Source organism: Leishmania braziliensis, chromosome 24, assembly GCF_000002845.2.
Source record: "Leishmania braziliensis MHOM/BR/75/M2904 complete genome, chromosome 24".
In the NCBI taxonomy this organism is placed as follows: domain Eukaryota; phylum Euglenozoa; class Kinetoplastea; order Trypanosomatida; family Trypanosomatidae; genus Leishmania; species Leishmania braziliensis.
Window position 1 is genome coordinate 288,301 of NC_009316.2, and position 12,786 is coordinate 301,086.

General features: G+C 61.6%; 2 protein-coding genes across 2 annotated transcripts; both read left to right on the forward strand.

The window, feature by feature from the left end:
- Nucleotides 1-630: 630 nt before the first annotated feature.
- LBRM_24_0840 (putative inositol polyphosphate phosphatase) lies at nt 631-8,937 on the forward strand (the record flags this gene model as incomplete). Its single annotated transcript, XM_001565300.2, has 1 exon — nt 631-8,937. The coding sequence occupies one exon, from the start codon at nt 631-633 to the stop codon at nt 8,935-8,937; it is 8,307 nt and encodes a 2,768-aa protein (XP_001565350.2).
- A 474-nt stretch (nt 8,938-9,411) lies between these two features.
- LBRM_24_0860 (conserved hypothetical protein) lies at nt 9,412-11,847 on the forward strand (the record flags this gene model as incomplete). The annotated part of the gene is made up of 1 exon (XM_001565301.1): nt 9,412-11,847. The coding sequence occupies one exon, from the start codon at nt 9,412-9,414 to the stop codon at nt 11,845-11,847; it is 2,436 nt and encodes an 811-aa protein (XP_001565351.1).
- Nucleotides 11,848-12,786: the final 939 nt, after the last annotated feature.

Genomic DNA, 12,786 nt, shown 5'->3' on the forward strand with positions numbered 1-12,786 from the left:
TGCAGCTGCTCAGGCCACACCCAAGAGGAACGAAATCGACCCCATCTCTCCACATCTCCACACCTCTCTCTCTGGTGCCACCGCTCACATGATATAGCGACCCCGACACGCCATGCGGCGGTGCAGCCTTCATTTATTGGAAAAGCACTGCGCCTAACCGTCCGTCTAGCAGTATATGTTGACGTCGGCAACGGACGCTCTCCCACACTCAGTCCCTTCTTCTCCTTTGCCACCCCCTCTACACCTCCGCCTTCCAATCTTTCTCTGATGCATCGCTCAACCAACCATAACACACCGCGCGACTGACACTTCCTCGCCTGCGTCTCTTGCCTTGCGCCCAACGCCGCGTGTGGGGCCATCCACCCAGAGGCCGCATCACACGCACACAGTAACGTGCAAAGAAGAAGAAACAAAAGCTCACTCGTGTGTGGGCCCCTCTCTGCCTCTCCCCGCTTACAGTGGAGACGCTACGCGACGTACGGAGTCTGTGGACATCCTTGACGCGCTCACCCACAGACACGAGCAAGGAGTTAACGAAGCGACGCTGAGCGCGCCTCTGAGAGAGCCCCACACTGGCTCTTTATCGGCGTATGCTGTTGCTTTGCTTTCCTTCGCTATCCACTACCTAGCATGGCGACTACCACGACGTCACTCTCGCTGCCTCGCGCGCGGTTACCAGCGCTGCATCAACTCCCGCTAGACTCCATCACGGTGTACGACACGGCCACCCACTGCTACCTGCTCGGCACGGACAGCCTGCAGAAGAACTTCCACCTGCTTTCCTGGCGCAAGCACAGCCCTGAGCAAACAACCAGCCACTACTCTTGCAGCAACAGTAGCGTCGCCGCGGCCTCCAGCAGTGATGGACGCCTCAACACCACCGTGTCGGAGTCAGGGGTGGAGGAGGAACGTGCTGAGACAGGCTCCGCCACCACCTCCCCACATGCCTTCCGCACTGCGCCTTTTGTCTTTGATGATTTGCATGGCTTCACAACCTACGCCGTATACTCCCCCACCGAAGCCGGCGCCCTAGTCGATGCTCTGCAACGAGAGCACGGCGCGTCGCTGCGCATTCTTTCTGCGGTTGCCTTCCTCGGTGCGGTGCGTTTCACTGCCGGCTACTACGTGGTGCTGGCGACGGAGCGACGTATGGCAGGCTACATTGGCGCGCATCGACTCTTCGAGGTTGTGAACGTGGAACTAGTCTCGTTGCAGCTCGATCCTGAATGGGTGGCCGCAGCAGAGGCGCAGGCTCGACAACAGGTGCAGCGACTGCGGCGCGGCGGCTTCGAGGGGCGGTACTCGTCGCCTACCCCTTCACGTGCAACGGCGGGCGCCTCACCATTTGCGTTTTTTTCCCGCTCCCGCCGAGGTGGTGCGCGCTACAGACGCAGATTCTCCTCCGCTGCTGGGACAAGCGCCTCCGTGTCCGCCACTTCGTATCTTTTTCAGCGCCGCAGTGTGGAGGAGTTGTACCGGCAGCGGTTTCTCAGCTCCCTCGCGCGCACCTCCTCCTTCTTTTACTCGCATAGCTACGATCTCACCAATACGCTTCAGCGGAACATGCTGGCAGCAGGGGCAGCAGCGTCCGACGGCGCCCAGGCGGCCACCCGTCTGGACAGCGGGCGGCGGCGCCACTTTGAGCGACAGTCAGACCGCGGCGCAGCGGCAGATGTCGGAGTGGAGTCCTACCCGCGGAATGGTCAGCTGCTGCAGCCAAGGATGCAGTACGTGTGGAATGAGTATCTTTTGGAGCCGTGGCAGCTGAATGATCGCGACGCGGGAAGCGACGACACCGACATCTGTGATGACGCGGCGGTGAATGTCGCAAGCGGTGACGCGCAGGCAGCTCCGCCTGTCAGTCGTGCAACACAGGATGCGGCGCCGCAGTACCCGTCTGCGCTGTCGCGGTGGTGTATCTTCCTCGTGCACGGCTACATTACGCAGCGCGTTGTAGTGGTACGCCGGCCAAACTTTCATACACTTCTTATCACGCTCATCGCGCGCGTCAGCAAGGCCTCGGCCGGCGTACGTTTCCTCCGGCGCGGCCTTAACAGCGACGGGCACGTTGCAAACCATGTCGAGGTGGAGCAAATCATCAGCGACGAGTCTTCGTGGAACTCGACCTTTACTGTCGGTACCCTCACCTCCTACGTTCAGCTGCGTGGGTCGGTGCCGGTGCGGTGGTATCACCCCCCGACGGCGTCGCGCCTGCTCCCGAAGCCGCCGATTGTGCTGGGTCCGCACGACTCGCAATGGAGCGAAACATGTCTCCACTTTCAGCACCTCCTGGCGCAGTACGGCCCCCCCATCCTCGTGCACGATCTTCTCAAGAGCAAAGAGAGCAACGCGCGGGAGAGCGTTCTCGGCGACGCGTACCGCGCTGCAGTACGTGCCCTGGTCGCTGCCGTGGACCGTTGTGCGACCTCTGCGAAGGCTGCGGCGGCCAGCCATGACCACGCAAAAGGCGGGGACGCGTGTGAACTGCGCGTCACTGGCGCTGACATTCTCCAGTACGAGTCCACTGATCTCCGCAGCCTTAGCCAGCTCGCGTGGAACACAATGACTTCTGTGGCACTGCAGCACTTCAGCGCGGTCCGCTGCTTTGTCAGCAGGCGATGCGGCCGTGTCGCCACCCCAGAACAGCACGCACAGTGGGCTGCCAACCTCGATCACGGGGACTTGCTCACGGAGAGTGACACCAACGAGGTCGCCGGTGCACACGACGGACGGGGAAGCGGCGACAGCGAAGCTGCTGAGGCCGTGCAGCTGCAATGTGGTGTGGTCCGCAGCAACTGTCTCGACTGTATTGATCGCACGAACCTTGGACAGCTTTTTCATGGCCTCCACGCACTGGGGGAGCAGCTCTCTGCGCTAGGTCTGTTGCGGCACGCAGCGGACGTGTGTGACTCGCCAGCGGTAACGGAGATGCTGCTCGAGATGTACCTGGCCATGGGCGACGCCATTGCCACCCAGTACGGCGGCTCCGCCCAGGTTGGCGCCGGCGTGCTGCACCGCGGCGCAGGTTGGGATCAGCTGATGGGGGTGAAGCGCCTCTACCACAATGTAATGGGTGACCGTGACAAGCAGGAGGCAATGAATCTGCTGCTCGGCCGCAAACAGCCGCAACCCCGCCGAGGCTCACACGCCTGCAACTCCGAGATGCACAGTCCTGGCCAGATAGTCGCGCCGTCACTGAGCACCATCGTCACGCCTGCATCGTCAGAAGTGACAGCAATGTTGTCTGGGGAGGGCTGCGGCTTGCCGGCGAGCGAGGATGCCGTGGCGCCGCCAGCATCTTTCTTCTCTGAAATTCGCCAGGTGGCCTCGCGGTGGTGGAACGAAGCGACCTCGTCGGTGTCGTCGTCTTACGGAGCTGCCGCCGCGCTACGTGCTGCCCAGCACGCTGCCGCGGAAGCGGAGGCAGAGGCAGACTACTACGAGCAAGTCTCCAGCGCCCCACGGCTGCCTCTGGCCGGGCTACTGGCCTCGTGGTGGGTGCAGCCGCTGCGCCGCTTCGACGAGTGGTATGCCGCGTGTGGTGCGAGTGCACGGCAGCGCGCTGCGAGGAATGACAGAACGGCAGACGTTCCCAGCGAGACGCCTCTGGGGAACGTCGTCGCGCAGAGAGTGCCGCACAGCGCCTTTGATCGCTCGGATTCGTCCTCCTCTCTGGCATCCACACTTGCCCCCTCGATGAGCTTCCGCATAAACGTGCCGACGCACGCAGCCGTGTCCTCTCCCGACGCCTACGGCGGAGACGAGCTTGCGCTCCGCCTTCTAGCCGTCGAGACGCAGGAGCAGGAGCGCTGGCAACTCTACATTGCCAACGTGGAGCGACAAGCTTGCCTCGCCCCAGCGCGGCGCGACGCTGCCACGCAGCTGTACAACGACAGACGTAGGAAGGTGTCGTGTGACGGAGGGAACAACGATGCCGTCGCGGCACCGCCCCTGTCTTCGCGTTTCTCTCCAGTCTCAGCGAGCACCCCCACTAGCGACGCCTCGACGTTGCCACACATGATGCAGCGGTCCTCCGTAAGCAGTGCCGTGCTGCAGGGATCGATGTCCACAATGGGGCTCGACGATGTCGGCGAGGCGGTGATAATGAGCAGTGCCACGTCGACCTTGAGTACAGCGGCCGCTGCTGGAGACATGGAGGCGGGTGCCATGTTACGTGCAGGACCCGCAACTGTGGCAGCAGCAGAATTCGTGCCTCTGCCCTTATCAGCACGTTTGCTGACAGTTCCGCTGTGCCTCTTCACCGAGCCGTGGACTGTTCTCCGCACAACGATGCACACTCTGCCCGTCGAGAGCGTCGCCGCTGCAGAGCGCCGGTCGACCGGTGGATCACTCATCTCTGCTACTGCTTTGTGCTCTGGGGGCTTGGGCGGATCGAATAGGAAGCGTGCCGCGATTTACGACATCAGCGATGCATCGTACCTAGAACCGTTGTACAGCATCGGGCAAGCCGCTGCGCGCCAGCTCTTTGGCGACCTTCAACCTGCCGTTGCCGTCCTCGCCGCCAAGTCTTCGCGGCAGCTTCTGGTGGAGCAACATCAGCCCTGGCGGTCGCCGCAGGAGGTTCATCAGCACGGCGCCTTCCCGCGTATTGTGCAGAACAGCGCGTTCGCGCTGCAGGATGCGGATCTCGAGCAGCTGGTGTACCGGGAGGTACTGTGGATAGTAGAAGGTGTTGACATGGCGGCAGCTGAGCGGCGCGGCGCTTCAGCGGAGTGGCTGAAGAAGCCTGCATCGCATGTGTCGATGGTGCCGCCGAGATCGTCGTGGACTCTCTCCCCTCACGAAGTAGTGGACCGGCAGTTCATGGCGGCGTTGCTCGTGGATTTGTTCGGTTCGCCAGCAACATGGGGGCTAGAGGACATAATACGAGTGGTGCAACGCCTCGTCTACCCCGCGCGCTTGCCGATGGAAGTTTTGCAGGCACTGCGAAGCAGTCGTGTACAGCCGCCACTCGAAGGCGCAGAGCTTCTGTTCACTGGTGCGCCTGCAGGGGTAGAGGAAGATGTGGAAGAGCGAGAGCAACGCGTGGACACGGAAGTGAGGCAGTACTGGCATGAGCGACTTGTCGCACCAATCAAACAAACAGGCCCACTCCTCGCCCGTGGCACCGCCGTTCCCGCCCTCGCGCAGGCCTCCACACTCACGCCGCCACAGTGGGGCTCCGGGGGCAGAGGCACTCCCCTCAGGTGGACATCACCCATACACGTCCCTCTGCCGTCCCCGTCGCTGTCGTCCCAGCGGGTCGAGAACGGCGGCACAGACGGCCCAGTGCAAGCGGCAGTGGCGCTTCTCTGTCGTCTCGCGAGTGTCCTACGCTTTGCAGCGCACGACAGCACGGCGAGAAGAGCGTCGGTGAATGGTATGGGCAGTGGGACGCTCATGATAGCTCGCGGCAATGGCGTATTCACGGCAACACCCACGGCAGCTCGCTGGTGTTACGAGACGTGGAGGAGTGAAAGCCGTGGCGGCGCTGGCATGGATGTTCTTGTTGCGTCTGCTGACGAGGCTGACGCTGCGCAGGACAAGGCGCACGCGTCTGTCCGCCATGTGGAAGAAGCGCTTCTCCCCCTACTGGAAGTGTGCCCCGAGTCTGGCGCGTCTACATCTGCGTACCTCCCAGGCCTCTTTCCCGAGCATGAGGCCCTCTCTGACTCGCTGCGTCGGCAGTGGCTCCTGTGCTCTCTCCTGCAGAACATCTTCCCCCGCTGCACGCTGACGCCACCAACGATGCATAACCTGCTTCATGACTTCTTTAGTGAGCTGCTCCTTGTCGATGCTGCTGCCTCAGCTCCTGCCGACGAGGTGAAGAAGTGCAATCAGCAGCAGCAACAGCGTCGGCGCCGTGAGTACCACGTCCGCTACACCTTTGTGCTCTCCCATCAGCACTGGCAGCTGCAGCAACAGCAAGAACAGCGGCAAGGGTCCAGCCTACACCTCTCGGGCGATGGTGCGGTGGATGACGCTGGAGGTGGCCGTGGTGGAGGGTTCCCGCAGAAGCTCGTTATGGACAGCTCTTCGTCACTGTCGTCCTCCTCACCGCAAGGGCCGTCAAATACTCACAGAGCCTCCTCGTCCTTCACCTCAGCTGCGGCCTCGCGAACGCTGAACATTCCGGCCACGCTGAAGGTGCGGTACTGCTGTTCTGCCTTGGACCTCTACCGCTGGTCTGTGGTGCACTGCCCACTCTTCGCGATGCCTCCTGCGCGCGAGCAGAGTTGTGCATCCTTTGTCTCCAGAAACGGTAGTCACGCGAACAGGAGCACCGCAGCGGCTGCGTGGCACCTGCTCTGGTGGGCAGTGGACAACAACTTCGTCGTCCCTGTGGTGCGCCGTCGCGGACAGAGGACGCTCGAAATGCTGGCAGATGAGACAACGCTGTTCTGCGTGAAGCGTGACCTTGCACGCGTCGCGCTGAACATTGAGCGCCGCTGTCGCAGCGACGTCTGGCGACCGCAGCAACCAGAGGTGCGGACCAGCTCTGAGAAAGAGGTGCCTGGTCCAAGCGCCATCTACGGTGTCAACCTCCCCTCGTCAATTCTGCAGCTGCACCGGCCCCTTCGCCGCAGCGCCATCGTGGACATATTGGCGTTGAGTGAAAATTTGGCGAGTCTCGGGTTGCGTGCTGCGACGCAGGTGCAGGAGTTCTTCCGCGATCGAAACGTGCACGGTTGGTCACGGCAGCCCCTCGGCGCCAGCAGTGGCGCTGCGGTCGCTCTCTTCGGCGGCAGCGTTACTGGCACAACAGCAGTGGTAGACTCCCCCTTGCCCAACGTCAGCAGTGGCTCCAGTGCTGTCACGGCAGCGACCGTTGTTTGCCGGTTTCACCGACTCGCCGAGGAATGCTTGCAGAGCGTGCAGAGTGTCATGGTGGCGCTTCAGCACGTGTCTCTGGAAGTCTTTGCAAGGGATGCAGCCATGCACAGCTACATTGGCTTCTTTGTGAACGTGTACAACGCCGCCTACGTAGTGGCATGGCTCACCAACGTAAAGGAACTGGTGAGTAACGGCGCCGCCGCGGCAGCAGTCGACACGAATCTACCGAGCAGGAACAGCCACCACCAACATCAGGGTGTTCGTCGCGCGCCAGCACCACGCACCATTGACCTCCTCCCTCTTCCCACCTTGTGCAACACGAACTGCGCCTGCTTCATGCACGTCTATGGCGTCGTCGTTGGCGGAGTGTTTTTGAGTCTCGAAGCGATGAAGTACGGCATCCTGGGCGGAAACCGAGCTCCGCCCCACTGTGACCTGCCCCTGTGGCCCCCCGTTGGCGGCAACGGTGCCAGTCAGTGTTGCCCCTCTAACAACCAGCACTCAAGCGAGCTGGACTGGCGACAGAAGGTGCAACGACTCGTACCGCTGCACCTACGCGCCGACGTCTCTGAGGCAGCGCGGCTTAATTCCCTTCAGCGCCATCCGCACCTGCAAGAAGCGCTAGACTTCACCGACATGCACGAGGCGCTCACCGCGTCCACACAACAGGCAGACGATGCGTGCGTTGATGAGGACGGGCCACACGCAGAGCCAACCAAGAGAAGGTCCTCCTCGCGCGAATGGGGTGTCGTGCGGGACCAAAGTAGCAGCTCTAGTGCCCCCTGCGTGTCGCAATCCTTGCCGGCTTCCTCCATCGACGTCGCAGCGGCCGCCGCAGCGACAGCGGATTCGGCTCAGCGAGGCGCACGAGTGTCGCCACCTCGGTGGTCACCACTCCCGCGGAGCACTTCATTACTGCAAGAACAGCAAGGCCAAAGTAACGCTGGACTGCAACGGCGCCGACGCCGCGAGCTGGTTGATGTGTGGAGCGTCGATGTCGTGCGTTTCTTACCGTTCCGCATTGTGCTCCAGCTCATCGATACCTATCTACCACCGCCGGTGCTTCACCTGTGCGCCGGTAGCGTCGAAGCGGAGGGAAGGGAGAGTTTTATGGATGTCATCGGCGGCGGTGATGGCAGCAGTGCAGCGGGCAACAGTAGCAACAGCCCCGCTGGAGACCTTCGTCACTCCGTCCCCCTCGATGGCAGAGACCACGTACCGTGGTACCTGCTGCCGATCCTCAACACCACCCCACTGGTGCAAACCACCTTGCAGAGCTCCAAGCTCGGCGCCGCCTACGCTGTTGCCCGGGACGGCGACGGACCAGCGGCCGGCACGTTGACGCCTCAGGTCAGTCAAGACGCGAACGGTGTGCTGCTGCAGCCGTGCCGCATGTGGAGCAGCGCCTCCTACTATGTCGTGGGTGGCGACGGCACGAGTAGTGATGAAGCGGTGAGCCACTCCTTCCAGCTACTCCAAGCGCTGGCTGGCTCCTACCTTGGCTCTGGCCTCTACTACCCCATCCACCGTGCCACCACAGGTGGCAGCGCAGGGGATGCTGCGCCACGTGCTCCGGCGCAGCACCTGTGTCTTCCCCTTCACGCGGACGAAGCCCTTGCACAGCTACGCGCCACGGAGGCGGCCTTCCGCAGTGCCTTTTTCAGCACCGACCCGCATCTTTTCTGCGGCGCCGCAGCCTCACCGCCATCCGCTAAGCCGCCCCCTACACTGGCAGCGATGACGTTGCAGCGCCTGTCTCAGTCGTCGTCATCTTTGCCAACTGCCTCGTTGCAGCCCCCTCATCTGCGCGGTGGCAGCGGAGCCGCCGGCATGCCAACGAGCACGGCTAGCCCCGGCGCTAGAATAATCTTTGGCGGCCCTGGCAGCACCACCACCTCCTGCTCTGCCACCCTACAGAACGCCATGAAGCCTGTCTTGCACGAGTGGTGTCGGTCGATCGAAGAGGAGGTGAGCAGCACCACCCTTCTCTCCCGACCTGGGTGGCAGTTACAGGTAACGCTCAAGATGGTGCGGCTTCTCGAGGAGTCATACGCGTCTGGCAAGGCAGTGCAAGCAGCACAAGCAGCGATGCGGTCCGGCTAGGCGGTGCCGGCCAAGAAAACAAAGAGTGAGGCATCTGTAGGTGAAGTTGTATTAGGCGAGGAAGGTGTCAGCATACCTGAAGCACCTACTGCTGCTGCGGCGGCGGCGGCGGCTGCGGCTCTGTGGCAGAGCGCGGAGATGTGGGAGGCTATAAAATTGCCTTTGTTGTGAATGTGCGTCTTTCAGCTCTTAGGCCGTCCCCTTTTGCTGCTGAACTATTCCCCTCTTCATCGTCAGGTACACAGAGTGAGCCGCAGGCGAGGCATTGTCGATCGTGCGTGAAGCATCAGATGAGCGGCACCTTAGCAAACAACAGCTCACAAGTGTTGCGGTGACGGCACACCGCGTGTGGGACTCAGACCCGTGGCCTCTCTCTTACCCTTCCACCCTCCCCTCCCCCCCCCCACCCTCTCCCCATTTGCAAACGCCCAGAGTAAAGGTGTTTAGCTCACTCACTAGAAGAGCAGTCACATAATGATGCGCCACACGGTAGTGCAGTACCACCGCACAGGCAAGTCGCGTGCCTTCATTATGCGCGACCCGTCGCTGAAGATGATGCGGGCCGGAAGCGGCTTCCAGCAGCTGAAGCGCATGGGCATGCCGTCCCAGAGAACCCTTGGCTACCGCCAGGTGGACAACTTCTATGCCAACAACCAGTACCAGCACGCGTGGCCGCTGCTCACCCACGACGATCTTGGCAACAGTGACCAGTCAAATCAGACCAAAAATATCCTCTACTCCATGTACATGCCGAAGCGTAACAAGGGTACGGCGCCATGGTTTCGCGGTGCCGACACGTACTCGGTCAAGTACTGCGAGCAGGGCCGCTACGAGTACCAGCGCTACCTCATGATCAACCGCTTCCCCAGCGAGTACAAGAAGCACTTCCTACGCTTCTTAGGCAACATCCGCGGCGCCAAGTCGAGAGACGCCGTCCCGCAAGAGGCACTGCACTGGCTGCTGCGGATGATCGTCGACAATTTCAACCCGCAGCACGTGCATTACATTGCCGCCATGCGGACGCTTCAGGATGCAGGCGAACTGGACATGGCTCGAGACGTGTGGAAAATCATGGAGCGCCAGCAGACCTGGCCCGACACGGCCACAATCTGCGCCTACCTGGACGTCTGCGTCGAAGCAGGCGAAAAGATGTGGGCCGTGGAGGCATGGAATCGCTACTGCACAGAGTTGCGCTTTCTGCAGGAAGGCGAAGTTGACCCGAAGCCCATCACCCGCACCCCGTTCTCCCTCACTCGCGAAGAACTGCTGTACCTACCCAAGTGGAAGAAGCACTTTGACCACGACCCAAACCTGGATGTGCCGGACCTGAACCGGTTCAACCGCACGCGCGAGGTCTACCTGCGCATGGCCAAGGTAATGCTGGCCAGCAACGACGTGGATATGTTCGAGCACTTCTTTAGCAAGCTTGAGGCCGCCATGCTGAACACCCCAACGCCGGTGCCGGAGCCGCCCAACCCGCATCTGGTACGCCGCCCACGCTGGTCCCCTTACGAGCACCAAAAGTCCCTCCACCACTCGCCCTGGCGCATGGCCAACAACGGCCGCGCCATGGCCCTCGGCCCCTCGCGGACGACGGAGGATGAAATGCAGAGTCGTTTCTTCACCAACTCGCAGTTCCTGGTTCACGCGATAAAGGAATTCGTGGCGGTGGTGCTGCAGCGGCACATGGCCATGTTTCCGGAGGCAGTGGACGCACAGACGGCTGCCCCAGTCTTCTTTGAGCCGACTGCCACAGCGCAGGAGACGCTGGCGTTTTGCGACGGACTGCTGCAACGGATGATGGAGCGCCTCAAGGGCAAGCTTGGCAGCCTCGCTACGTCCCCTCTGCTGACCACGCTGCTGTGCGTCCGGCGTATCGTCGGCAAGCAGTCTGGTCGCGCGCTGCAAGAGTATGCAAATCAGTTCCTCGCCAAGAAGGCGACACTCAACGCAGACGGCCTGTGCGAGTCACTGACAGCGCCAAACTACTTCCAGATCCTCGCAGCCTACGCAGACGAGAGCGCCCACAATTACAACGCCAAGACACGGCAATACACGTATGCACCGGGCTTCCGACCGACCGAGACGATGAAAGGACTGTGTGCCACGCTGAAGGAGATTTCGGCGAACCAGCACGTGGCCTGGTCGGCGGAGATGCACTTGCAGGTGGTGCGGACCTTGGTAGGCTGCGGCACCATGAAGGCGAACACGTACTTTGTCGAGAACGTACTACGGCAGTTCAAGTGGGACAGCCGCTTCCTCGAGGCCCTATACGCGGAGTACCGCCGCCAAGACAGCGTTGACCTGTGGGCTGAGCTCACAAAGCGAGCCCTCGTGTGGACAGCACGGTACAATGTAATCGCATCAGAAGGGCTGAAGCGGTTGATCGAGGACGACTACGACATCATTCACGTCCAGACGCGCTCCTTCCGCGAGCTCGCTGTGTTTCAGTTTCGCGACGTGGAGGAGAAGCGGCACGCCCACAACGTTGTGAACGAGTTGCCGAACCCGTGGATCGACTACGTCACTCACGCGTTGCCTTTCCCGGACCGCGATGCCGGCTACCCCGACGAGTACGGCGATATTGGTCAGTGGCGTGCGCCAGGCGGCCCGGGGTCACCGGTGAAGGGCCCGGGCTACTACGCACCGCCGATGGAGGGCGAGCACCTGCGCGGCTACACAGCCGAGTGGCGTGACTTGAAGAACCCGATGAAGCCGCCCGCCTTCCCAGAGCCGTGGGAGCGCAAGTACAAGCAGTACGCCCGCGGCCAGCATCCCTCGTACGACATGGTGTACGCTGGTCCGATGCCTGAGATCTTTCCTGGTCGGCGCGACTTCCGTAAACCAACTCGCTGGGACTTCCACGACGTGGAGAAGCAGGGCAAGCAGAAGATCAGCGGACCCTACTAAGAAGCCACAGAAGGGGAAACCTCGCACACCCTCCGCAGCGTTGGTGGAAGGTTACACGGGTGGTGGTAGGGAAGTGTACTTCTCTACCTCTTCTCGTGTGTATGCGGTGGCATTGTCTGGTTCGCACTATTTCCTTGTTGTTCACCTTCTGCAAAGCGATCTCCCTTGATGGGCAGGTGATCACGCGAGTTGCTTCGGATCAACTCACATCGCGGATGAGAAATCGTCGTGTCGTGAGGAAAGGTCTTGCGCACCTCTCTGTGTATGCGTGCATGACTGCTGCTGGTGACGAGGCAAAGCGTAGTCGCCATAACGGTGGTGGGGGTGATGCGTGTGACCCCATGAATGGCTGGTAGTGTGCACGCGCCGTGCTCTCTCTCCTGTTGTTGCTCTTTTAGGCCTCTGCGAACGGGTGAACTGCAGATCGAAAGGGGGGAGGCGCGTGTTCTCCGCTGGTGCTTGCCGGCACCTAAAATTGCACTTCACAGCCTTGCTGGGTCGCCGCACGTGCATGTGCCGCTCGCTGCCCTTCTCCCCTCCCCTCCCCTCCCCTCCCTTCCCCTCTCTCTCTGCGTAGCTGTTGCGGTGAGGAGGATCCGCTCTCCGTTTCCACACCATCCTCTCGTGTGGGATGAGCGGCCTGCAGGCGGTGGCGCAGAGACAGCAGTGAAGGTACTGGGGCCCGAGTGGAAGAGAGAGAAGCGGCAGCAAGAGGAAGTTGCTGAAAGGTGAGGTACCGTGCACATCATTACACTCTTAAGTAGAAGGAAAAAGCGCAGGTACACACACACACACACACTTACACATGCGCGCACCCACACCGGCGCCCATACAGCGTAAGCAAAGATGCACGGCTCGACCAGCGCGCTCTTATGTGGAATGCTAATGGAGGCGGCGCACACTAAGGTAAGACAAAGCGCGCGTGTACCGCTGGAGGCA